Below are 27787 nucleotides of genomic sequence, written 5' to 3'. Positions count from 1 at the left end.
CCAGTTTTTATCTGGCTGTATAAATGTATTGTCTGTCTATGTTTGTTTGTACAGATGCATGCGAAACCACGGTGAGTTTAAACGGATCTCCCGCCAAAGGTGCGGTCCCTTTACTACAGCGCAACCGGGCCGGCACCAGCCATCTCCCCAGCTCCACCTGTCCGCCTGTTCAGACCCAGCAGCCATGCTCCCTCAAAGGATCCTTGTCATCTGACAACATCTACGCTGGACTCCGTGGAGATGGCACTGGCACACAGGCTCAGCCTGGGCAAGGTGACCACAGAACACAACCCAGGAGTCATTTGTTTAGTCACATGACCACACTGGGTGTTAGTGAATATTTTCTCTCTGGTGTTTTGATATGAGCCTAGAGCTTAAGCCCTATTTTATTCTTAGTTGTACAACTTTGTTGTGCATAAATTGAGAAAAAAGCGGATCCACTTGCTGACAAAGCATTGCTTAGTGAGCTTGTAGATCTGCTATTTTCCTTTTTTTTTTTTTACATTTGTGAAAATCTCTTTAAATGTTTGGAATTTCTTTTTAAATGTCACCTACAGTATAACGACATGCCCAAAATATGGATGCCAGGTTGAAAGTGGTTTATTTACTTCATTATACATTTCTTTCGACAGTTGTCGCTCGATAAAAAAAAGCGTTTTTTGAATGAACAAATAAATATTTTTCTTAATTTTGCTCATGAATAGGGACGGGATGATAATCGTTATTATCGTTTAGCGTGATGAATACAACGTTTTGTTGAGCTGCAAATTCAGCGGCAGAGCTGCAAACGGCCCGATCTACAAGCTCACAGCGTGTTGCGTTGCAACACGTTGTGAGCTTGTAGATCTGCTATTTTTGCTGAACGTTCCCCCCAGGGTAACAAAAGTTATTTTTGCCTCAATAATCGTGATGTGTAATTTTCATATCGTCCCGTCCCTACTCACGTTTCTACTCATGTTTCTACTCATGTTTTCTGGACAAACTGACTCGCTGTTGGTTACCGCTCTGAATCTGCTCTATAGCCTCTAGGGCTGCCATTATTAAGACTAAATTAAGAGGAGTGTGCACCTCTTACCTCAGTGTCCTCTTTCCTCTAGTGTTGATTTTGAATGTAAATTTTGATTTAGTCATAGTCTTTTGAATCAAATTCCTCATAGTTTTAGTCATTTTAAATGTTTTACTGTTAGTCTAGTTTTAGTTGACTAAATATCATAAGATTATAGTCGACTAAATCTACAGTTGATTTAGTCGACTAAGATGTATTCTGGCGGTGCCTTGATGGCGTCGTAATGGCTGATTTTACACTTGGTTGCATGCTGCTTGAAAATAGCCGCTCTACAAGCTCACAATCTATCTACAAGTTGTGAGCTTGTAGATCTGCTATGTTCAGAGCGCAACAACCGAGTGCAACCAAGCAGAGAATGTGTTGTCTTTTAGTTCTACTGGATCTCTTCTCCACTATAGTCCCTCCCTAACATTTTAGTCTAGTTTTCATTTGTTAATATATTTATGTTTGTTTTAGTCATCATAGCTTAGTTTTTATCTAGCTTTTATTTATTTCGTCAGTGAAAAAAGGTAGTCGACGAACATTTTTCGTCATAGTTTTAGTCGACGAAATCAACACTGCTTTCCTCTTCTCCTCCTCCTCCTCTTCCTTCTTCTTCCTTCTTCTTCTTCTTCTTCTTCTTCTTCTCACTCCTCTACAGGCTGGCCTAATTGCCCTCAACAACCTACTGAGAGAGTGACCTATAAATCAAGTAGCAACAAGACACGGGCTAGATTCCTCAGTGGGCCTGTTTCTCTGTCCATCTGTTTGTATCTAGATCTCCTCCGTACCCTCACCCTTTTTGTTTCCTTCATTTGTCGTCAGTGTGATCAATCATCCAGTGGTGGAAAGTAACTACTTAAGTACTGTACTTAAGTACAATTTTGAGGTATTTTTTTTTACTTTACTGCGGTACTTTCAATTTTCAATAATTTTACTTCTCCACTCCACTACATCTCAGAGGCAAATATTGTACTTTTTTACTCCACTACACTTATTTGAAAACTAGTTACTAGTTACTTTGCAGATTTGGATTATTATTACAAAACATACATTAACCATGGTAGCACGTTATATAGGCTACTTCGGCTATTTGCAAATAGATACAAGCTCACAATGCATCGCGATGCGACGCGTTGTGAGCTTGCAGATTGGCTATTTTCAAATGATTTCTATACATTTGGAAAACTTGTGAAATGGGACATTCTGCGTAACGAGGACTTTAGCTTCTGGTACTTTAAGTATATTTTGATGCCAACACTTTTGCACATCGTCTTTTACGCAAGTACATTTTGAATACCGGACTTTTACTTGTAACAGAGTATTTCTACCTTGTGGTAGTGATACTTTTTACTTAAGTAAAAAATGTGAGTACTTCTTCCACCACTGCTATCATCACATCTGTCTTTTGCCTTGTTTACTTCCTCAGTTCCATCCTTTTATTTCATCTTGTGTCTGTCACTTCTATTTTGTCTTTTTTGTCCTTGAATCGCCGTGATTGTTTCTCTTACAAGAATCTTGTTTATTCAAACCCCTCACAAACATTTCTTGGGAGAATTCAACCTTTTCAAACTCATAAAATCGACTGGTTCTGCCCGGTTCTGTAGTCTAAGGTTTGGATAAGTAAGGTTTAGGGATGGGACGATAATCGCTATTATCGTTTATCGTGATAAAAAAAAAACGCTCACAATAATTGTATCGCAGAGATTTTAATTTATCGTGAAATTGTCCTCTGTCGTACACTAGTTTGAATTGGCTTTTGTTGAACTGCACATTCAGTCCCACTTAAACCCTCTACAGCCTACTTTGAAAAAACAAACCTGTAAAGACCGCATTTGGTATGCTCTGTCACAATTGACTACGCAAATTGATTCGCCAAAAATAGCAGATCTACAAGCTCACAACGTGTTGCGTTTAAACGTGTTGTGAGCTTGTGGATCGGCTATTTTTGGTGAACGTTCCACCCTAGAATAGGGATGCTGGGGGTTCAAGTGGTTAACAAAAGTGCCATTTTATATTCTTAAGCATTTTAAGTATTGTTGATTATCGCGATAATATCGTTAATCGCAATTATGTTTGCCACAATAATCATGATATGTAATTTTTTCATATCGTACCATCCCTAGTAAGGTTTTGGCTGAGCTATACAAAGAGGTTGGCACCTTGGTATTAATATATGTGCGTGTCTATTTTTATCGTGCTCTGCAGTGTTGGGGACGTAACACATTACATAAGTAATGCTTTATGTCATGATATTACTGTAAGGAGCAATTACGTAATATATTGTGGTACTTTTACAAATAAAAGTTAGGAATTTAACCATATCTTTCACTTTTTTTGTGAAGTTTTCTGAAGCACTGAAATGACAAGGCAATTTCTCTCTTCAAAATATACTGTATATACCCTGCAGGCCTCCACCGCTAGAGGGTGCTGCAGCGACATTTACAATACATCTGATATGCTTTTAATACTAATAACATTATTGTAGCCATCTTTCCTATTCCATTTAGCTTACCCTCTTCCTTTTAATATTACGCTTAGTCCTTGTGTGCTTCATTTGAGGGTGCTTTGTCAAAGTACCACAAAATGAACATAACACATTACTTTCCACATCATTTTATATTGTAACATACCTTATTACTTTTGATTGAAAGTAATTAGTAATATGCAATCTATTACTATTATTATTTGTTTTACGTCCCCAACACTGATGGAATGTATGAACTACCTGCATGAGGAAGACTGCTTTGTTTTAGACAACTGACCTCATCTTGCTTTCCCATAACGGCGTGGGCTTAATGCTTCCCGATGACGTTGCATCCAGCTAATTTAGCAGCCGCGTTTGACATTGCATCCAGCTATTGAGCAGCACCCTTTGACCATGTAGTGACGTTTTTGCTCCATGTGTACAGTACCGTGTGACATTGTGATTGTGTGTGATTCGCAGGGTCGACACTGAAGCGACTGTGTCTCGGTAAAGAGCGTGGCAGCAGTACGTACAGTAGAGTCAACTGTGTAAAACCTTCACTGGAAATCATAGCTCAGTGGTTCTCAAACTTTTTCATGTCAAGGACCCCCAAGATTGACACTTATTAGCCCGCGGACCCCCATTTGAAAAGATATGCCAGGGACCCCCATAAGAGATAAGATTTTTATGGCTCTAGCTGTGATTCTCAACCATTTTAATTTCAAGGACCCCCAGTTTGACATGCATTAGGGCTACAGACCCCCATTTAATGGCATTTATATCTCTGGGACCCCAATTTATATTGTAAAATCAATGTTAATTTAACTCTGAGAGTGTACAAATGGAACCATTGTACACTCTCAGAGTTACAGACCCATAAGGGTCCATTTGGTTTCTATCCATCATTTAGCTGGGGACCCCCTGGAACCCCCTCAAGTACCCCTGGGGGTCCCCGGACCCCACTTTGAGAACCAACGTCATAGCTCATGCGGGAAACTGTTCCAACGCAAAGTATGTATTTGTGTGTGTGTGTGTGTGTGTGTGTGTGTGTGTGTGTGTGTGTGTGTGTGTGTGTGTGTGTGTGTGTGTGCGTGCGTGCGTGCGTGCGTGCGTGCGTGCGTACGTGCGTGCGTGCGTGCGTGCGTGCGTGCGTGCGTGCGTGCGTGCGTGCGTGCGTGCGTGCGTGTTTGTGCGTATGTGTGTGTGCGTATTTACCAGGGTCTGGGCCAGGAACCGGAGCTTCCAACCATCCGCAACAGCCACCAGCTGGCGCCACGCCCCCTCCTCACCAGCCAGTGATGGGCCTGGCCCAAGCCCAGGCCAACAACAGCAATAACAAGAAGGCCAACTTGTCTGGTACAACGATAGGCCACAGTGAAATGAATCTGACCGAGGACCTCCAACGGCTGATGGACAATTGGGCACAAGAGGTCCTCGTCGTCACACACGGGCCACACACTAACTCTCTGAGCCTCATTCGGCAGCAGCTGTGGGACGAAAGAGCGTTTCAGACGCACGAAAGACTGGCAGGTGCTCCAGAGGTGAGTTTAACGATGATTAGTTTATGTAATGTTGATAACGGAGAGAAGTATTGTATAATTACTGTGTGTATAATTGTTGAGGGAAGCCAGTGTATAATGCTAAAACAATCGTTTTTTTATGATTACATTCAGAAAGTAAAGCTTTACACACACAAACACACACACACACACACACACACACACACACACACACACACACACACACACACACACACACACACACACACACACACACACATTTTAAATATTTAGTTATGCCTTAAAGGAGCACTTCACCCATTTTCAACCGTATCTTCATATGATTGGTCCTCACTAATGCTCATTATAATATGGTACCATTTTTGTCTAATCACTCTGTGTCTCAGAGGAGGGCTGTGTACAGTTCAGAAACCTGCCTACCGGTGACATCATCGGTAGGCAGGTTTGGTCATTTCAAAGAAGGCAAGAACAATGGCTTCTATTTCAGCATGCTAACTTTCACCAGAAGAGAAAGACCGCAGTTTCTATTAGCTTGGCATTCCCATTGATGATGCCACTGGCAGGAAGGTTTCTAAACTGTCCATACGGCCCTCCTCTGAGACACAGGCTGATTAGACAAAAGTGTGAGAACTACTGATTTGGAAGGCATTTGTAGACTCGGCCTCGGATCTTAATGGGTTAAGACCAAGCCCCCAGAACCCAGAGGTTGCATTGAAGCGCATTGGACATGCTGGCCATTCATAGGTACGGCAGCTTAAAACGGCCTGCCCTGGGCCACTGTCACGAACGAGCGAAAACGGTTTCAACAAATGGGCTCAACTCACGAGCTTGCGCGCAAGCTTGCGCACGGGGTTGCGCACGGAGGTGACGCAAAGCGCGTCACCTCCGTGATGCAAAACGTGTCACACAAGCCCCAAATAAGCCCCGCCCGTCACATTTCCCAACCCGGAAGAAGGGGTGATTTAGGAGTATTGGGTGAGCAACTCAATGCAAGTGGATGGGCGGGTATTTCCGGTGCCCTCTCTATTATTTTCAACTCTATGGTTAAGTCAAATTGGCCACTTACTGTACAGACAATGCCATGCAATTTCAAGTAGCAGTGCTCCATGGGAAAGAGATAACGCTTTGCGTTATATTCCTTTCGTAGAAAGAGTTTGTTTTCATTTCATGCTTCGTCGTATGATGACAGTTACAGTGGTTAACTGTTTCCGAAAGTGGCCTGAAAGTGGTGTGGTGAACTCCCCAGGTCTCCTCAAAGACGGCGCCTGACCACAAGGGCCCCCGTCTTTCCGTCTCATCGTGGCCCATGAGCGAGAGCCATTCGTCGGTGACGAGGACCAACCCCTCCCCGGGGCTCCATCCTCCTTACGAACTACCTTCTCCTTCTCCTCCGTTGTTCGGGGGCTCATCTTCGCCCGTCTGCGTGACGCAGTGGCCCGGGTTGCTGCCCGACCTCGCTTCGGGCGTCTTTGCCTTCCCCGCTCTGTCCTCAGCTTGGGGGGGTGTGCCCACCCCTGGACCTCCAGGACCGCCGTACGAGCCCCCCGACCCCAAAACCAGGACTCTTTAACCCCCAGTAGCATCATGTCTTATCCCAAAAAATGAATTCTCATTCATTTATAGCGCTAGTCTACCTACAGTGCATATGCTGTATATATTTAACCAGCATGTATATTTATAGTAGCCCTCTGTATATAGCAGATTTGTTTCTGGAGTTTTATGTTATTTGATTAATTTGCATCGACATGCCTCAAATCCAGTACAATGCAGTACATAACTTTTGTGTGCAGCATAATACCTGGCATGGATGTGCTGCAGTAGTTCATGTAAGAAGATGCTTTATTAGCCCATTGTGGTTTGAAAGCGCACATTTGTGTACATTACAGCTCCTTGAATTTGAGTCATTGATACATTTCTTCCTATATACTCTCTTAAGTGGTTGTATATAAATCTTTCATGTTTGTGTGACCCATATTGCCCATTCTGTATGTATTCTCCCATGTGTATATACTGTATACACTCCTGTTAGTCTGTACATAGCCCTTGTGTGTTTGTACAGTTAGCCAATTCCATACGAAGGTGCTGTGTTTCTCTATGTAACACCGAACCATTCACCATCACACCCTCACTGTGAAGCCTTGTCTCTGTGGTCATTAGGGCCAGTTGCTTTAAGCCTGATGTACAACAGTAAGTGCTGAACATATAGCTGATCTAAAAGCTCACAATGCGTCACATCCACGACGCATTGTGTGAGCTTGTAGATTTGCTGTTTTCGGCCCGCGACATGACGAAGTACAAATCAGGCTTCTCTCTGCTCTCTCCTTCCAAAGATAGGTTTCCTTTCCTTTCCATTAGCAGTGACACGCACAAACTCTTGAAAGAACTTGAACATTATCTTCAGGTAAAACAAAAAAAAAACATGCGAGAGTGCCTTGAATTGCAGTTTCAGCTTTCTGAAGAGCATTTAGAGTCAGACAGTTGTCCTTCTGTTTGATGGGTTTGCCCTCCCACGGTAGGCTCAATTAGAGGATTTGAACAATGAATGTGGATTCAGACATGTTTTAATCTACTGTAACAACAACCGATGTGACATGTTTTACATAGCAACTAAAAAGATCCAGACTGCTGAACTTGGAACACTATACAGCGTAAACTCATGCTATTGTATTAGAACATCCATTATTGATTTGTGCAAAATGGTCCTAAACCTTGTCAGGCGATGTAATATCATTACTGAGACTTTTCCTCTGTTAACTGAAGCTGTAACATGCACCTTGGCAGTGCGTCTGCCCTTCTTGAGTCGCAACGCAACCTGCATGAACACACTGATATATTGTTTGTGCACAGGTTGATATGGCGAGTTAAGGTTAATGTTGAGCGGCCGTGTCATACTACAAAAAAGATAGTGCCGATACCATAAAACAAAGAAGGCTGCGTAGGAGTCTTCTCCAAATCATGATAACCCCATACCTCTACAATCTGTAGCTTTACATACCGATGCCTTTGTGTTTCCTAAGAGATTATATTTTGGTTTATGGTGATGGTGGTGATTGTTGGTGAGGGTCGACATCATGACATGCATGTTATAGACTGGTGGAGAATGTGACCATTGAATAACCACACGGTTGGACTAACATGTTTATGTTTTAACGTATTTGTACAAAGTGTGGGTTGTTCCGGGCTAAGGGCATTACGTGAGTCATCTGGCTTGTGAGGCCGTTCAAAATGCAGTACGAGTGGTTGAATCCAGAGGATTTTTAACAAAGATTGTGTTGACATATGATAGATGTTTAGATTTGAATGGCCTCGAGTAGATACAGGTTTGTCTCACCATCAGTGATTTACTGTACCACACTACCGCTGTTTGATAGACTAGCCGCTGCTTTTTATGTCTTCTTATTTTACCGCCTCTGAAAGCCATTCTAGTGTATTCAATTCATTAATGCCTTCCGGTAATCAGCAAAAGAATGGAGATGACATTTCTTGAAGACTTGCGTTGTTCGACAGAGCCATATGGAGAAGCCAGTCAGTGAAGTTTGTGTTGACTGCTGAATAAACTTGACGACAGTGTCTATTTTAAATCTCTGAACGGTTTCCAGTGCAAGTCACTGTGCTGTCATCTCTGACAGCCAAACGCCTCCTTTCCAACTCATATGGTCTTGAACTTCAGCAGTTATAGCTTGTCACAATATGAATCCTTTCATATCAGTGTTTAGCTAGTTTGGTTCATTAAAATGAACTTTTGTAGACCCAACACAGGGTATCTTCCACGAAATACAGATGTTTTATGTAAACATGTCAGCTATGCAGCTATCTTCATGTGCTTTATTACAGTAAAAGCCTAATTTATACTACAGAGAACAATGGTGTTGCTTCCTTAAATTGACAGATCTTGTAGGCAAGCAACACTGGTGCGATGGAATATAAATTAAGCTTAGACTCGTCATTGATCTGTTTATTGCTTGCAAAGAAAGCTTGTATGATTGCTTTTGCCTGCTGTCTAGCGTCCCTGCACTTTCCTGACACGGTCAGTAGCACTCTTTCACACAAGCTGTACATACTTGATGACAGAAACAATAAAACTCATTTTTGCTTGATACTATAGTGTTCTGTCATGTACTTTTGTTACACTGTGCATTTAACGAGAGAAAAGTATTTTTTTTAACAGTTACCATGGTCCTGTTGCCTTTGGGTATAAATTGACAGCCTATCTGAGGATCTGAGTCTTTCAAATTGTTTAATGTGTGTGTGTGTGTGTGTGTGTGTGTGTGTGTGTGTGTGTGTGTGTGTGTGTGTGTGTGTGTGTGTGTGTGTGTGTGTGTGTGTGTGTGTGTGTGTGTGTGTGTGTGTGTGTGTGTGTGTGTGTGTGGTGGAAAGTAACTAAGAACATTTACTCAAGTACTGTACTTAAGTACAATTTTGAGGTATTTTTACTTTACTGGAGTATTTCCAATTTTCAATACTTTTACTTCTGCTCCCCTACATCTCAGAGGCAAATATTGTACTTTTATTTGACAACTTTAGTTACTAGTTACTTTGCAGATCTAAATAATGTAAACATACATTAACCACTTTAGCCCTATTTTATACATGGGCTATTTTCAAACATTTGAGTACTTTTACTTTTGGTACTTTATGTACCATAAGCATATTTTGATGCCAAAACTTTTGCGGTGTGTGAGACAGTCAGTCAGTGAAAAAAGGAGGAATCACGTACTGGACGGACGGACAGACAGACCATTAGTAGTTTAGTTTACTATTGATATTCACAGAGAACTGATATCGGATATAATCATTACAAGAGCTTGGCTTTTTGGACTGATGACAGAAGAGTATACATTCAATGGTGACCTCTGTGGAATGGACTGAATCTACTACCCAGTGTCAGCATAAAAAAGGAGGAATCTCATATTAGAGGGTTTGTCCCTTTAAGAACTTCTGCACACTGCTATTGTCTGTCCTCAGCTGAGTTTAAAGGGCAGGTTGAACAGCCCAGGCATCATTTTGTGTGACTGGAGCCCATCATGGAGAGAGTGGTGCGACTCACCCTTCTTGGGTTGTTGCTGGCTTTTGTTTCTGCAGCACCAGTCAAGGTAAGGTAATATAATGACATGCATGTATTGGGGTGTGCTGAAAAACAGAGAGTAGCACTGCAACTATTAACCCATTCAATCCGGCCGGGGAAACACATCTCTGTCATTTTAGATTTCTTTGGCTATTAAAATTAATAGCAGATATACAAGCTCATCGCGCGCTGCTACTTTTGAAAAATCGTGAAAATTTGTGCAAATCCTTTTGCGAACATTTGTAACTCAAATCTTCTGGGACAAAATCTGGAACAAAATATTTTACAAATGCTCGCTTTGAAAAATGTATATTCAAAGATTTGCACAAATTATCACGTTTTTTCAAAAATAGCAGATCTACAAGCTCATAGCCGCGCTATGAGCTTGTATATCTGTTATTTTTGAATAGCCAAAGAAATCTAAAATGACAGACACGCGTTACCGGATTCAATGGGTTAACATCAAAGGAATATTTAGTCTGTGACGTAACAGTGTAACATAACAGATCAAAGTTAAACCTTCTGAAAATGTGTTTGTTATTTGAACGCAGACAGGAGATGATCTCATGCAGTTGAAAGGGATTTAAAGCTTTTCTCAGATCTGTGACTGTACTTTAGCCCAAAATAAAACGTTTCTTTAACAGTCAATTGTTTCAACACAGTGAACTATGTCTCTTTGACAAACACCACAACAGATGTCAGAGGTGAAGGACCTGCTGACTGTTGTTTAATACTCTGCGACTCTGTCAGTGTGTGTGTGTGTGTGTGTGTGTGTGTGTGTGTGTGTGTGTGTGTGTGTGTTGAAAGTAGGAGTACTAGGAGAATGTACAGGCCTCTCTTGTTGTGGAAGGCAATTGAAAGTCCAAAAATGAGGGTTGATATAGGGGGTGTTTCTGCCGTAGGACCAATGAGATTCCCAATGTGCTATTGAAGTAACACCTGCTCAACTACTTCTTTCTTCTTTCACCTTTATTTATTCAGGAAGGACAATTCCGAGCCAGCTCTCTTTTCCAATGACGCCCTGATTACAGTGTACACAGCATACAATTTAAACACAATACATTATATTACATTACAGGATAATAACATTTCAGAGTGTACAAGTACAGTTAGAGCTCAGAGTATTTCTCATAAGTAATTTGAAGCGATCAAGTGAGATCAGGTTCTCCAATTTTAGAACCGATTGTAGAGAGTTCCACATGTGAGGGGCATAGTAACGAAAGGCTGTCTTACCCAGTTCAGAATTAGCAGAGGGAATTTGTAAAATAATGTAATCCTGAGAACGGGTGTGGTGATGGCCAACTTTGGGATGTAATAGGCTGTTAAGATAGTATTTGCTTTGTTCAGCATTGTTTTAATTCTCTGGTAAGTTCTGGTCAGTGGTCAGTTGTGTTGTGTTATGTGGTGTATATTTCCAGGAGGATTGGGACATCTACAGCTTCCACATCAACTCCAATGTGACCAGTCGCTATGCCACCACTGTCGTCACCAGTCGCGTTGTCAACCGTGTGGACGCACCCAAAGAAATACATTTCCAAGTCAGGATCCCTAAGAATGCATTCATCAGCAACTTCAAAATGTGGGTCTCTAGAAAAGATATCACCATTTTTTATTAAACCTTTATTTATTGAGGTAGACCTCTTGAGATATGAAATCTCTTATAGGATAGGGACCTGGCCAATAAAAACAAACATACAAACAGAAAATAACAGAAAAAAACAATTAAAAGCAAAAATAAATTAAAATGAAAGATTTTGGCTGTGTCAAATACTGCACTTGACAAAAGTGACAGTTTCCAACTCGTTCATTCTCTATGAGCTTTCAAATTGAGATAAAAGCCTCATAAGTGACCAGACCAAACTTTCCAAGTTGGAAAAAGGTAATTTCTGGTGAGCGATTCTGCAGTATGATAAAGTAACCTCTAGACTGGATGTGCAAACTGCAAAGTGCATTTTAGTTTAAAGACAAAGTACAACGAGGCTTCAGCTCTTTCACTGTTGCTCTTTCTCAGGCGTATTGAGGGCCAGATGTATGACGGTGTTGTGAAAGCTAAGGAGCAAGCACAACAGCAGTACACCGAGGCTGTGTCCCGGGGCGAAAGTGCTGGTGTGGTCAGGTAAATGATGGAGCTGTGCATTTTCAGTGTGAAATAGTAACATTCATGTTTTAAAAGTATGAAAACGAGATGCGTCTTTCCGGTACAGTTCCGTGGGGAGAACACTCGAGGAGTTTAAGACCTCTGTGACTGTGGCCGCTCTCCAAAAGGTGACCTTTGAACTCACATACGAGGAGCTTCTGAAACGCACACTGGGCAAATATGAGCTGCAGATCCACGCCCGACCCATGCAGCCTGTCAAAGACTTCAAGGTGAATCTGATTGATTCATACAGTGGGAATCAGTAATACGAAATGCTATTAAATCAAGTTGTGAAAATACTGTAGCAACTCATACAGTTTGTCCTTGGTTCTATAACTCAACATGTATGTTTTGTTTGTTTTCAATGCCAGATGGACGTATACATCAATGAGAAGCCGGGCATTACCTTTGTCCAGGTTAAAGGAGGGCTAAGTACCAATGCTCTAGCCAATGCCATTACAAAAACACACGCTCACAATCAGGTAACGTTACTGTCCAGTGCAGTACAACATTATACAGGGCAATATGTAGTTACAGTACCAGTGTTGGGTAAACACATCACATAGGTAACACAAAATATGTAACAATATTATTTTTTAGTAAAAAGGTACTTTTACAAATTGGGTAATATTGGTTACTACTATATGTTAAGCAAATAATTACTTTCAGAAATTCTCTTTACTATAACTTATGACAATATAATTTGTCCATCATTTGCAATGTACACTTTTATTAGATTACTAGAGTTTCGGGGGGCTACGCCCCCCTCAACCCCAGCCGCGCACGGGGCCCAGCGTGGTCGCGTGTATATTGGGGTACCCAAGTTGCCGGAGTAAAACTGTCCAAAAGGAAAAGAAAAAAAAGAAAACATTTTGGGAAAAAATGTTAATATTGATTGTTACCTTGGTGGTCCGCGGACCCCCTGGTGGTCCACCGACCCCCTGTGAGTGTTGGGACCCCCGGGGACCCCCCTGGAACATGGCGGACCCCTTCGGCTGTTTTTTTTTTTTTTCATGCACGGTTTGCTTGTTTCTGTCGCTTGTTTTTGAGAACCTGGCATGACTTGGCAACCCGACTGACATCACTGACGTATCCTTGGTATTTGTACTTCTGGGTTGCATAATGATGACATCACTGTCGAGTCCTTTGATGTCATGAACCTAGGCTGGTGTGTTTACCAGAATTACCAGGCCAACGTGCAGTGCTGTGGCCGTCGGCGTTTGTTTTTGTGTTTGGGATGAACATGGCACGTGAAGGACGGACATATTGTGATCGAGACATGAGTGAAGTGAAAGTAACGTCCTGGGTGGAACAAAGGAGGTACGTAAGAAGGGGGGGGGGGGGGTTGAAGCAAAGGAGCTGCTTGTGTGTTGTTGTGGAGGAGATGGGCAGAGTGCAATGGCGGCCGCTCGTGTTGTTTCGGCGAAACCCGTCGCCGTTCGGTGTCGGTGGTGTGCACGGTAAAAGGTACGAAAGTGTTTCACGTTCCGTTTTGTCCGAAATGTCGTGAGTGGGAAAAATTATGTTGCGACGTGGAAACTGTGAAGTGAGCAATGATAGGTGCCCTACGCCACCCGTAAATTGTGAAAGGCGGCCGTGGCTAGTGTGTTGGTGACATGTTCTATGGCGCCGTTGTGTTTACTCGATTACAGAGCTGTGGCTATAGACCCCTTAACAGACGACGTCACACTGATAAGAACCAGTATGCGTGCAACCAGTGTGCGCGCAATGAAACCCATTCTGTCAGGTCTCGCTAGGACGCGCCTCACTAGCCAACACACAAGAGGGGGTTGGGGTGTGCTGAAACCAGCAAACCCCGAAACAACAGGTTGAGAATTGATTGCGTGAAACAATCACCTGTGCATCCAGTCTCAATGTTGGTAAACAAATAATTGGTCTATAGCGTCAGCGGCGCGCGGAAGTAACTTGTCGTTTATATAATTAGATTGACTATTCATTTGTGCAAGATACATATTCAGTATACTGTATTTGAAGAATGTATTGCTACAGGAAAACCCTTAACAAACTTAACGAGCTTGTAAATCTGCTATTTCTGCAAATCTTTGAATATATATTTTTAAAGCGAACATTTGTAACTCAAATCTTTGGTTCTAGGGGTCCCTGGAACAAAATATTTTGAGATTATTTTCTTTTTTCTCCCTTTTTTTAAAATTTTGTTCAAAAAAGCTAACATAAATAAAAATGCAGGATTTGGCTGGCACAAATAGTGAATTTGAAAAAAGAGAGTTTCCAACACGTTCCTGCTCTATGAGCTTTGAAATTGAGATAAAAGCATGCTCAAAAGTGACCAGACCATTTGTAACTCAAATCTTTGCTTCTGGGGGTCCCTGGAACAAAATAATTTGAGATTATTTTCTTTTTTCTCTCTCTCTTTTTTTATATTTCATTCAGAAAAGATTTTTTTCAGAATTGGCCTCAGGTCTTAATGGGTTAATGAGTGATGTATATCCTGCTCCCAGGCTTGGGTGCATTTTTACCCTACAGAGCAACAGCAGATCATGTGTGACAGCTGTGGACCACAGGGAATGAATGGAGATCTGGTTATTGCCTATGATGTCAACAGGGACGCCTCACTGGGAGATGTCAAGGTATGGTGAGACTTCAGTGCAGAACATCCACAGTGTGCAGGTGATCCTGTCTTAAACTAATTGTACATTCTGTATGTGTAAGAAGTTTGGATTGGATGGATGACTCAAGATACTGCTGAAGCTACATTATATTATTTAATGTCATGTCAACTTAAAGGAGAATTTTGGACTAGCCTTTTCCTTACCTTTATATGTTGTTTTAATTCTCCTTTAAGTATAGAGGAATTGACTCTTACACTTACTTTTTGAAATCAGTGTCTCTGTCTGTGCGGCACTGTTCCATTCTCACTGCAAGATACAGAACAGAGAAAGAGGACTGATTGACTGTCTTGAAATGAGCAACTGTACAACTGTAGCCTGCATGGCCAGGCTAATATCGCTGTGTAGAGATTAGTCTGGAATCTCTGTGTAGGACCTGCATTTCCAAGGGGCTGATTTTAAAACAATGCTCTGGTGATAAACCCGCCCTACATTTGCATACTGGGCCCTGATTGGTACCCCACAACTTAGGGAGCATTTTTTTGCACTGGCAGATTCGTCTGGTTTCCAGGCTAATTTAACTGCCCCATAACACTCCACTTGCAGCTGACAATAAAACCACTCTGCTACAGTACGAATGTAGGAAAAGTGACGGCTCAATAAGGCTCACCACAGCTCATGGCTTGTTTAGCATCTATTAGCACGAGACATTGTAGTAGGAATTATAAGTGACATTTATTGTCATCTGCAGTCTTTTCAGTATTCCATACTGACGGTAGTTTTCCCCCCGTTCTTTTCCAACCTGCAAAGGTGTCTGGTGGGTATTTTGTCCATCACTTTGCCCCAAGTGGTCTCCCCCGCATACCAAAGAATGTTGTCTTCATCATTGATCGAAGTGGCTCCATGCATGGCAAGAAAATGCATCAGGTATGGCACAGTGTTTGTATAGTGTTTGGCTACATTTCAAAAGCATACTGTTGTTTACTCGCACTAAGATCAAATGAAATGTTGCCAATTGCCATACACAAATTAATGAAGTTATTCTTATTAACGAAATTATCATTTTTTTCAGACCCGTCTTGCTCTTCTACACATCTTGGGAGACCTGGCGGAAGAAGATTTCTTTGGTTTGGTTATTTTTGACAGCAGTGTTTCCTCCTGGAAAAGAGAACTCTCCCAGGCCACCAGTGAAAACCTGGCAGCTGCCAAAGAGTTTGTACGGCGCATCCGAGACGCAGGAGGTATACCGTCCTGATCTATACACTTCTGTCAGAGCTTGTGAAATGATGCCAGAATCAGAATGGCAATGAAATGTGTTCTCATTGCAGCGACCGATATCAATGCTGCCGTTTTGGAAGGTGCAGAAATGCTGAAGCGACAGCCCAGAGAAGGCTCTGCATCTCTTCTAATACTTCTCACCGATGGTGATCCAACCTCAGGTAATACCCCCCCCCCCCCCCCCACCCTCCTGTAATCATTCTAAAACCCACCCTCTAGATAATGATTATATCTGATCAGTTCTGTATGGATAACAATGGCAGACTAAACGACTTCATTTTCAAGTCATTTGGTTACAGTGGTGTAAAGTAACAGTACATTTACTCAAGTACTGTACTTAAGCACACTTTTGAGGTATTTGTACTTTACTTTAGTATTTCCAATTTCTAATACTTATACGTATACTCCACTACACCTCAGAGGCAAATATTGTACTTTTATTTGACAAGTTAGTTACTAGTTACTTTGAAGATATAAATGATTACATTATAAAACATACATTAACCACTTTAGCCCTATTTTATACCTTGGCTATTTGTTGTGAGCTTGTAGATCTGCTATTTTCAAACATTTTAGTACTTTTACGTTTGGTACTTTAAGTATATTTTGATGCCAATACCTTTGTACTTTTACTCAAGTAACATTTTGAACACGTTTTACTTTTATAATGTGGTATTGCTACTTTTACTTAAGCAAAAAATGTTTGTACTTTTCCCACCACTGTTTGGTTATCATTACAGGGGTGACGAATCTCGAAAGAATACAGGCCAATGTAAGGAAGTCCATAAATGAGAAATACCCTCTCTACTGTCTTGGTTTTGGATTTGATGTCAATTTTGAGTTCCTGGAGAAGATGGCGCTGGAGAACAACGGTGCGGCACGACGGATTTATCAGGATTCAGATGCTGACTTGCAGCTGCAGGTTAAGAGATATTTCACTTCATTTCCCTCCAGTTTGTGGGGTTTGATGTAAGAGTTAAGAGATATGATAAAATTCCAATTAGTGTTTGATGTAGAGTTACTATATAGACCATTGGTTCTCTTCTCATTACACTACATTACATTACAGTCATTTAGCAGACGCTTTTATCCAAAGCGACTTACAATAAGTGCATTCAACATAGGTAGGGAACGAAACTACTAATCACCAGAAGTCTTAAGTGCATTTCCTGCAAAAACAAGCAACCAAGAGTATACCTAGCGCTAAGGTAAAAGTGCAATATATCAGCTACCTACTTTCTTAAACAGATGAGACAAAATAGCAAAATCAAATGAGCACGAGCTAAAACAAATAAGTGTATCGACTAAACAAGATCCAATAAAACAATACAACAATAAAACAAGAGTTCGTACAACTAGTTAACAACAAGTAGGCCAGGCAAAGAGGAAGGGTAGTGTTTCCTGATGAGGTGGGTTTTCAGCCTGCGGCGAAAGATGGGCAGTGACTCTGCTGTCCTGACATCAGTGAGAAGTTCATTCCACCACTGTGGGGCCAGAACAGAAAAAAAGTCGTGACCGTGTCGATCGACCAGAAGGACCCTTGAGTGACGAGGCTCAAAGTGGGGTCCGGGGACCCCCAGGGGTCCTTGAGGAAGTTCCAGGGGGTCCCCAGCTAAATGGGGGTTAGGAACCAAATTATGGACCCTTATGGGTCTGTAACTCTGAGAGTGTACAAATGGAACCAAATGGACCCCAACGGGTCCATTTGGTTCCATTTGTACACTCTCAGAGTTAAATTAACATTGATTTTACAATATAAATTGAGGTCCCATGATATAAATGCCATTAAATGGGGGTCTGTAGCCTCTAATGCATGTCAAACTGGGGGTCCCTTGAAATTAAAATGCTCGAGAATCACTGCTAGAGCCGTAAAAATCGTCTCTTATGGGGGGTCCCGGGCATATCTTTTCAAATGGGGGTCTGCGGGCTAATAAGTGTCAATTTGGGGGTCCTTGACATGAAAAAGATTGAGAACCACTGATATACACTTCTCACTGTTGTATTTAGTTGATTACTGCATGTTCTACATTTCCAGTAGCAAAATATCAGCAGCAGCATCAAGACTGAATGCTAAGGAAATTCCCAACTATAATATTGCTGTATTTCACCAGGGTTTCTATGAAGAGGTTGCCAATCCCTTGTTGACAGATGTGATAATGATCTATGTTGGTGGGACTAATCTAACCAAGACCAACTTCAGCCAGTATTACAATGGCTCTGAAATCGTGGTGGCCGGTCAGATCACAGACAACAACATCGACACGTTTATTCCACGGGTTGTCGCCCTTTCGGTAAGGAAAGCTGCTCACTGTCAGTGGTGGAAAGTACTGTAACTAAGTGCATTTGCTTGAGTGCTGTACTTAAGTACAATTTTGAGTTATTCGTACTTTACTTGAGTAATTCCAATTTCCAATACTTTTACTTCTACTCCACTACATCTCGGATCCAAATATTGTACTTTTACTCCACTACATTTATTTAAAAACTTTGGCTACTAGTTACTTTGTAGATTTTGATTATTATTATAACAAAACATACATTAACCACTTCAGTCCTATTTACATTTCGGCCATTTGAAAAAGTCTTTCTTGACAGTAACTGTCCTGACACAAGGATACATTTTGATGATCCTAGAAAAGCACAAAGATGGAGTTTGAGTCTGAGAAAGATAGCAGGCCGGAGCCCACTGGAACCATTTCTGACCATCACCACCTCCAGAGGGTCTGGGCCTACCTCACGGTGAAACAGCTCCTGGACAAAGAGTGAATATGCTGTCAATAACCTATTCTAATCATTATTGTCACATGTTGAGTTTTACTGTGTGTAATATATGATTCACAGTCATGTGACTCATCAACAACTTGGTAACACTTGCTCATAAGGTACCCGTAATTAACGCTTAATTTATGATTTCTTAATACATTATTTAAGCATTGATTAAGCGTTAATTAAGCATTAATTCATCATGAATGTATCATGAAATCCTTGTAATTCATGTATTAACTGATGTAACTATCAACTAATGATTAACTGATTATGTTAATTCATGATGAATTACAAGAAATTCATGATGAATTAATGCTTAATTAATGCTTTATTAATGCTTAAATCATGTATTAAATAACTTTGCTTAACTAATGATGTTAATTAATCATGATTTACAAGGAATTCATGATTAATGAAGGCTTAATGAATGCTTAATAAATGCCTAAATAATGTATTAAGTAATCATAAATTAAGCGTAATTACGGGTACCTACTGTATGAGCAAGTGTTACCAACAACTTTGCACTGACATCATGTGTCGATCATAGGTTGCAGTTAGCTGACGCTGAGAAGGAGAACGTGAAGAAAGAGGCCCTGGAGCTGTCTCTGAAATACAGTTTTGTGACGCCACACACGTCCATGGTGGTCACGAAGCCCCCAGGGGAGAACACACAGGTTCTCCATAAACCCAAAGAAGGAGAGAGACCGATGATGTCAGCAGGAAGGACTGGGTTAGGCCCTGGTTCCGGTGGCACACAATCTCGTGGATTTGGAGGACATGCAGTGCTGTTATCCTCAGGCGCTATGGATTCACCCCCTGACATGGGTATAGTAGGCTACGGTGGTATCGGTATGTTTACATACAACTGCATGTAGAACACTGTCGTGTCTCTCGTGTCCAATTAATCCAGTGGTGTAAAGTAACCAAGTACATTTACTCAAGTACTGTACTTAAGTACAATTTTGAGGTACTTTTACTTTACTGGAGTATTTCCAATTGTCTATACTTTTACTTCTACTCCAGAACATCTCAGAGGCAAATATTGGACTTTTACTCCACTACAATTATTTGAAAAGTTTAGTTACTAGTTACTTGCAGATATAAATTATTACATTATAAAACATACATTAACCACTATAGCATACCGAGGCTATTTGAAAATAGCAGATCTACAAGCTCACTGTAAGCTTGTAGATCTGCTATTTTCAAACATTTTAGTACTTTTACTTATGGTACTTTAAGTACATTTTCATACCTATTCTTTTGTACTTTTACTCAAGTACATTTTAAAGTTTAAATTTTTACTTAAGTAAAACATTTGAATACTTTTTCCACCACTGTCCAAACCTAATCTGTTTTTTCCGCCTAAAATGTCCATAAATGGGGTGTACAGGCGGAACAGGGTAAAGTTCCTGCCAAGCACTGGAGACTGGCGTTCAACTGGAAAGGACTTTTAGACCGTTTACAATACAATACAAATTTGCAAAAAAACTGTGAAATTGGTGACCTTAATATATTAACCGACAGTAACATAGCTATCTACAAGCAAGCAGCCAAGCATACAACGCGTCCCAATGGGATTTGCTATTTTCTGCCATTACTTTTTGACAATATATGTCCAAAATAGGGATGCCAGATTGAAAATGGTTAAAAAAATTGTTAAGCAATATTCTTTGTCTTCCGGTTCCAGACTCTGTCCACCGTTTGCTACAGTCTTCACCAAGTAAGACTAAAGTCACCCGCGTGATCCAGTCTCAACCAACTTTCACTAAACTCACCCGCGTGATCGAGGGTCAACCAAGTGTCACTAAAGTCACCCGCGTGATCGAGGCTGAACCAATTTTCACTAGAGTCTCTCAACGAGGCAGCCGCGTGATGCAGTCGTCACCAACTAGGAAAAGGCCATCCGGTAGTATGCATTGCACAGTAGCTATTTTTTTAATAGCCAAAGAAATCAAAATATGTCACAGATGCGTTTCCGGTCTTAATGGGCTAAAGACCAGTTCATGCTTCTTTGCATGACTGTGGATCTTGACAGAAATAACTCATAACTCAGTTCTTTTTCTATGCCATCAGCCCAATTCCAGCCTGTCATTTACGTAATTTTACGTGCTACCGCTTTGGCCCACCTTTACCCTGTCCTGCTTTTGTAATTTTGGTGTCCTTTTCTCTAATTGAATTAAGCAATTTGCAAATATGGGTTAATAAGGTATACTGCATCAATGAGCATCCAGGTGACACAGGGATAATGTAAGGGGGGAATTGAAATCTTAGCCTGTCTGCAAGACACATCTCTACGCTACAAACTCTGTGTAAATAAGCAACACCAGTAATACAAAACAAATAAAGTTATTTTCTTGAGAAGCTATAACTTCGTCAATCGTCCAAGGAATCATTCTAAAGTACTCTATAAGTTAATAGAAAGTCCCTACAAGTTTTGTAATACAGTTTGTACTTTGATTGCAGCTATGGACTACAGCTATGATGATGTTGATGTTAGTGATGACCTTATGATGATAACTCATGAACCCGCTGATTTTGACGTACCTTATCAAGCACCAACAACAACAGAAGCACCAAGAACAACGAAAGGTATTGTGCATGTAAATATGATTTTTGTAAAAAGCCATGCATTTCTAATAAAAAGACACATTTAAAACACTTCAGTTAGTTTCATTATACTTTCATAAACACTTAACTAAATTGAGCGACATTACATACGGTAACTCATGAATGAGCTTTAAGTTGTCAAAGTAAAAGCACGCCTTACTGGGTCACAACTCATTTATGCATGAACTGAAAATATGAAACTTAGAATAATTTTGATGTGTTTAGAAAATATGACACTGAGTTTAAATTAGTGAGTAAAGTGTGTAGTCCTACTGTGCATTACTGGCACCTACCCTAAGTCATTAATAATTGTACAGTAGCCTATACAGTAGGCTACTTTCTATTAAAAGAAATTCATGAGAATACATCAATGATACAGTATATGTATATGTGCTACAGCAGTGGTTCTCAACCTGTGGGTCCCCACATGATTGGGGGGGGGGGGGGGGGCACTGGGCTACAGTATGTCCCTAAAATTCAGCAGGCCTGCAAGGTCTGATTAACCCATTCAAATCCGGGAACACTTCTGTGTCATTTTAGATTTTAGCTGTAACCATTATTTTATAATTTTTGAAAAATCGTGCAAATCTTTTAATACATATTTTTTAAAGCGAACATTTGTAACTTAAATCTTTGCTTCTGGAGGTCCGTGGATCAAAATATTTTACAAACGTCCGCTTTAAAAAACATATTCAAAGATATGCAAGAATATTTTTGCTTTATAAAAAAATTGCAGATCTACAAGCTCATAGCACGGCACTCGGTGCCACGCTATGAGCTTGTATATCTGCTATTTTTTAATAGCCAAAGAAATTAAAAAATGACACAGATGCGTTCCCGGTCTTAATGGGTTAAAGACCAGTTCGTGCTTCTTTGCATGACTGTGGCTCTTGACAGAAATAAACTCATAACTCAGCTCTTTTTGTCAAGCGTCGTTGTGAAAAAGTATAAAATGATTGAAACTTAATTTCATGTACATTTGTCTATATGTATTGGCCTAACCTTTTTATTTGCAATATACACTTTTTTCTCTCCTCTCTCTCTCTCGATTTGTTTGTATAATATGACATTGAGTTTAAATTATCTCTCTCTCTCTTTCTTTCTTTCTCTCTCTTTTTCTTTTTCTCTCTGCTTTTAAGTCCCTTTCTATCACAAGTTTCTGCTAGGAGCTGAGAACCAGACCCTCCCGCTATGTTATGATGTCAGTGCCAAACATCTGAAATTACTGCGAGACCCCGACACAGGTCACTGCAGTATATTATCCTGCTCTTACATTTTGTTTGACTAATAGCACTTGCATAATGTGTTTAAATATCTATTAATTTGCCCTAAAATGCCTAAATCTGTGTAGTGTTCGATACATGATGTATGTCAAGTTTCTTAGGGTTATAGGCGTTTGGTCCCTGCTCAGGGAACCATGCTTACAGTAGCAGTGGTGTAAAGTAACTAAGTACATTTACTCAAGTACTGTACTAAGTAGAATGTTGAGGTATTTTTACTTGAGTATTTCCAATTTTCATTACTTTTACTTCTACTCCACTACATCTCAGTGGCAACTATTTTACTTTTACTCCGCTACAATTATTTGAAAACTTGAGTTACTAGTTACTTTGTAGATTTTGAGTATTACTACAAAACTTATATTACCGACTTCAGCCCTATATACATTTCGGCCATTTGAAAATAGCCGATCTACAAGCTCACAATTGGTATCTCCTCTGCTGTCCCAGGATTGTCTGTGAACGGGAAGCTCAGACGATCACTGCAGGGGGGCTTCCAGAAGATTGTTATTCACTACAAAAATCAGCATATTGAGGTGAACACCGATTCCATCACTGTGCGAGACGGACAGCTTGTGGGAGCTTTTAACTGGGGCCAGGACCACACAACAGCAGGAAGGTACCAAAGCCTACGTAAAGTCCTCAGTGTTAATTCAATTCTGAGTGCATGAATGGATCCAAAATGATATATGAACTCTGATTGTGTAATAATAGGGGGTTAGAACAGTGACATCTTAAAGGGCAAGACCACTTTGGTAGAGGTTTGGGTTGTGTAGTTTCCTTGCCATGATGTATACTCCAAAGGTGGACAAGAAATCAAAAATAATTGCTCCATTGATTAGAAATTGATAATTCAAGATACTGTATGCTCCCCATTGACATACATTGTACGGTGAAACAGCTCTCAAAGTCACTCTTTTCGCACATAAACGAACGCAAACGAAGTTGATTCAGACAATATAGAACATCACCAAACCCAGTACTGTTTTTTTTATAAAAAGGTTAACTTCCTGTTTATTTTGCTATTTTCATTAGGAAGAATAGAAAACCCGGACTGGATCCGGATCTTAAAATAGTAAAACAAATAGGAAGTTAACTTTTGTATTAAAAACACAAACAGTATTGGGTTTGGTGATGTTCTATAATGTCTGAATCAACTTCGTTTGTGTTCGTTTACGGGCTATAAGAGTGACTTTGAGAGCTGTTTCAGTGTACAATGTACAGTAAGTCAATGAGATGCATATTTTGAATGATCAATTTCTAATCAATGGAGCAATTATGTTTATGTCCTGTCCACCTTTGGAGTTACATCATGGCAAGGTAACTACACAACCCAAACCTCTACCAAAGTGGTCTTGCCCTTTAAAAAGGATTCATTTGTCATAATCTATTTTTTAGATTGCATTTGGGTTGTATATTTTGTGTTAGGCCCATAAACATAAAAGTAAGTTGGGATGCTTGTTTGTTTGTAGCGTCACACTTATTCTGCGGGACAATGAGATGGACGTTTCAATCGGAGATACACGTATTGTCATCCTGCTTCATCAGAACAAGGGAGAGAAACTTCTCTGGCCTGTCTTGAGACAGTTTCCATCAGGCAACAACACTGAAGGAATTTTAGGTGAGTGGGATCATATATCATGTGTGTAAAAAAGTACAAATTGGATTTGTGTGTGTGTGTGTGTGTATGTGTGTGTGTGTGTGTGTGTGTGTGTGTGTGTGTGTGTGTGTGTGTGTGTGTGTGTGTGTGTGTGTGTGTGTGTGTGTGTGTGTGTGTGTGTGTGAGTGTGAGTGTGTGTGTGTGTGTGTGAGAGAGCGTGTTTGCCCAGGTGGGGTGCATGTGTGCTTGAATTTTAAAAGAGATACCACTTTTAAAGACAAGTATTTTCAACTGTCAGTCTTGTCTTTGTCGTCTGTCTTCCAGTGGCAAAGCCTGCAGTTTATTCCATACTGCAAGAAAACTCCATTACAGCAAAACTCAGAATCCATAACATGGAGGTTATTGCGCCCAGGTATGGTCCAGTGTATCTGTATTGATCTTTTTAAGTGTCATTCCTGTCAGTGCATGACCATGTCTTTACCAAGCCTTGTGAGTTTTCCCACAGCTTGATAGTTGCAAAGGTTTACTGGCTAATGTGACTCTGTGGCTGAACATTTGCCATCTTTCACAAAGTGACGTAATGATACTACTAGCACCACTGTACCAATACAAATTATGTTTTTCTTCTAGAACACCCGCTGTGGACTACAGTGTAACCTCTGCCCCGACACTGGACTGCTGGTCTGTGTCTCCTGAGCTCGCTCTTCAGAGAGAACCGTCTGACTTCCTTGTGACACAATTATAACTGAGTGCACCATCGCACCAAATAAATCTCAAACAGTTTAAAAATACACTCTGATTTAATATACACGTGTGTCTGTGAACTGCTAATCTCCGGCACTGTTGGCCCGATCGACGTGAAACTGTGCACGCACACTCCCTGGATGGGAGTTATATTACTCCTATAGAGTAGAGTCAGATTTTTCATATTCCATCCTGATTGGCGAATTCCAGACATTACTGGCCCACAATAACCTACCTGACCTGTGCTCAGAGGAGCACTTTTTCTAGTTACAAATTATAATTTTTTGTATTACTCCTACAGATTTTGTCCAAACATCAAGCAAATCGGTACACATTATCTCTATAGTCATGTGATAAAGGCCGATCTGTCCGATTTTTCAAATTCCATCCTGATTGGCTTCCAGAGTTTGCGAGAGTGGCTCAAAATGCCTCAAATCATAAACGCAGCGTCCAATTGCCGTGGAACTTTGCACGCACATTGTTTCAGTGTGTGCTGTCAACTCAGATGGCCAAAAGCCTCTTTTCTAACTCATATGGTCTTGAGCTTCAGCAGTTAGCTTTTCACAATATAAATCCCTTCATATCTGCAGGGTTGAGCTTATATTTTGGTTAAATAAACAGACTTCTAATCTGTTTATCGCTTGCAATGAAAGCTTGTTGTGATTGCTTTTGCCTGCCGTAAAGCCACCTTGTGCTTTGCAAATGTAATTTCTTCTAACAGTTACCATGGCCCTGTTGGCTTCGGTTCTATCATGTAAACAGACAGCCTATCTGAGGATCTGAGTCTTTCTAATGGTGTGATATATTTTAACCTACTTAAACCCTCTATTCTTAGTAAAATGCACCTGAGTTACTTGTACTAGACCGCCTTTGTCCTTCCACACCAACTTTCTTAATTAAAAATAACCAATCTACAACCCGAGTTTGTACATCTGCAGTTTTTTGGCTAATGTTGCCCCCAGAATATGAATGCTGGGGTTAAGTGTTTAATCCATGGTTGAACCGAGTACCGGTAAATATCTTCTACAGTGCCGCTTTAGACTCCACAGGGGCTCTACGCATGATACGGGACACACACGGGACGCGCGTGCATGTGTCCCTCGCGATTTTTTTTCGGGTTTCCCGCGGATAAAGTTACTTTTTTTGTTACTTTATTTCGGTTTTAGTGTGCTGCGCAGCCTGCACTGATGTGAACGCAGTAATGCACGTTATTTTCTGCTGAAGGGAGGGGGCGGAGAGGGGGCCTCTTTGATCGGCGGGTAGGCGGGGCCCCACGCAACCTGCGTAGTGTGCGTGTAGGGAGAAGCGGCCCTGACAGGTGAGGAGAATCATGTGTGCATGGTTGCATGTGTGGATGGGCTTATGGGTGTGAGTCTGTGGGAGCGTTTGTGTGTATGTGTGTGTAATCGGCAGCACTGTACTGTACTTCTTAAGTACAATTTTGAGGTACTTTTACTTTACTGGAGTATTTCCAATTTTCATTGCTTTTACTTCTACTACGGTACTCCACTACATCTCAGAGGCAAATATTGTACTTTTTACTCCACTACAATTATTTGAAATCTTGAGTTACTAGTTACTTTGTCGATTTGGAGTATTAGAAAACATGCATTAACCACTTCAGCCCTATATGTACTTTGGCTATATGAAAACAGCCGATCTACAAGCTCAAAACGTGTCGTGATGTGACGCGTTGTGAGCTTGTAGATCTGCTATTTTAAAATATTTTAATACATTTTGAAATGGCCATACTGCGTAATGAGTACTTTTAAGTTTTGTAGGTACGTTTTGACGCCAATACTTTTGTACTTTTTGTCTATTCTCAATACCAGACTTTTACTTATAGAGTATTTCTACATTGTGGAATTCATACTTTTACTTAAGTAAAACATCTCGGTACTTCCCCCAATGGTAATCGGTCCTGTCTGTTTGTTTGTTTGTTTGTTTATTAGCCAGATGACTTGACAATGGAGAGACCGTTGCACCCACAGATGCATTTTTACTATTGTTATCCCTAGAGAACTGATATCACATATCAACATTGCCAAGAGGGTGGATTTTGGACTGATGACAGGAAGAAGAAAGGTAACTGACACACAATAGAGGGCTGTCTTCTGTGGAATGGCCTGAATACCCAGTATCACATGTGTCATGAAAAGACAGCAAGAGGATGAGCAATTGTAAAATCTCCAATCATTGGAATTAATACTATGATATGATATGATATGATATGATATGATATGATATGATATGCAGTCGTGCAAAGTAACTAAGTACATTTACTCAAGTACTGTACTTAAGTACAATTTTGAGGTACTTTTACTTTACTGGAGTGTTTCCAATTATTTATACTTTTACTTCTACTCTACTACATCTCTGAGGCAAATATTGCACTTTTACTCCACTACAATAATTTACAACTTTAGTTACTAGTTACTTTGCAGATATTAATATATTTCATTATAAAACATACAGTAACCACTTTAGCTCTATTTCATACCTATGCTATTTGAAAATAGCCAATCTACAAGCTCACAACGCGTTGCATCGCAAAATGTTGTGAGCTTCTAGATTGGCTTGTAGATCTGCTATTTTCAAACATTTTAGTACTTTAAGTACATTTTGATTCCAATGCTTTTATACTTTTACATTTTTAATTCCGGACTTTCACTTCTACATCGTAGTAT

General features: G+C 40.5%; 2 protein-coding genes across 3 annotated transcripts in view; both read left to right on the top strand.

Moving 5' to 3' along the window:
• wnk2 (WNK lysine deficient protein kinase 2) overlaps positions 1-9072 on the top strand; it is a 39317-nt gene extending 30245 nt beyond the window's left edge. For both annotated transcript variants that reach the window (XM_084062520.1, XM_084062519.1), the window contains exons 25-27: positions 55-273; positions 4731-5053; positions 6279-9072. In XM_084062520.1, the coding sequence (XP_083918646.1) occupies positions 55-273; positions 4731-5053; positions 6279-6602 (866 nt within the window). In that variant the 3' untranslated portion in view covers positions 6603-9072. The remainder of the gene's footprint in view (positions 1-54; positions 274-4730; positions 5054-6278) is intronic.
• A 978-nt stretch (positions 9073-10050) lies between these two features.
• LOC311048582 (inter-alpha-trypsin inhibitor heavy chain H3-like) lies at positions 10051-25550 on the top strand. The gene is made up of 20 exons (XM_084061845.1): positions 10051-10125; positions 11516-11676; positions 12109-12213; positions 12302-12464; positions 12606-12716; positions 14715-14843; positions 15633-15749; positions 15895-16063; positions 16151-16261; positions 16841-17022; positions 18212-18391; positions 18735-18862; positions 19414-19715; positions 20557-20775; positions 21333-21458; positions 22616-22720; positions 23207-23375; positions 24229-24377; positions 24681-24768; positions 24987-25550. The coding sequence occupies exons 1-20, from the start codon at positions 10057-10059 to the stop codon at positions 25099-25101; spliced, it is 2898 nt and encodes a 965-aa protein (XP_083917971.1). The 5' UTR covers positions 10051-10056; the 3' UTR covers positions 25102-25550.
• Positions 25551-27787: the final 2237 nt, after the last annotated feature.

This window comes from Gymnoscopelus microlampas, assembly GCF_963454915.1.
Source record: "Gymnoscopelus microlampas genome assembly, chromosome: 7".
NCBI lineage: Eukaryota > Metazoa > Chordata > Actinopteri > Myctophiformes > Myctophidae > Gymnoscopelus > Gymnoscopelus microlampas.
The sequence above is the reverse complement of the archived record's forward strand: the minus strand, read 5'-3'. Positions and strand labels throughout refer to the sequence as shown.

Bases quoted from the DNA above. Each gene is read 5' to 3' on its own strand.
- LOC311048582 (XM_084061845.1), top strand. From the start codon at position 10,057: ATGGAGAGAGTGGTGCGACTCACCCTTCTTGGGTTGTTGCTGGCTTTT. The intron at 18,863-19,413 runs GTGAATATGCTG...TGTCGATCATAG, and splicing joins AAACAGCTCCTGGACAAAGA to GTTGCAGTTAGCTGACGCTG. The intron at 21,459-22,615 runs GTATTGTGCATG...TCTGCTTTTAAG, and splicing joins AGCACCAAGAACAACGAAAG to TCCCTTTCTATCACAAGTTT.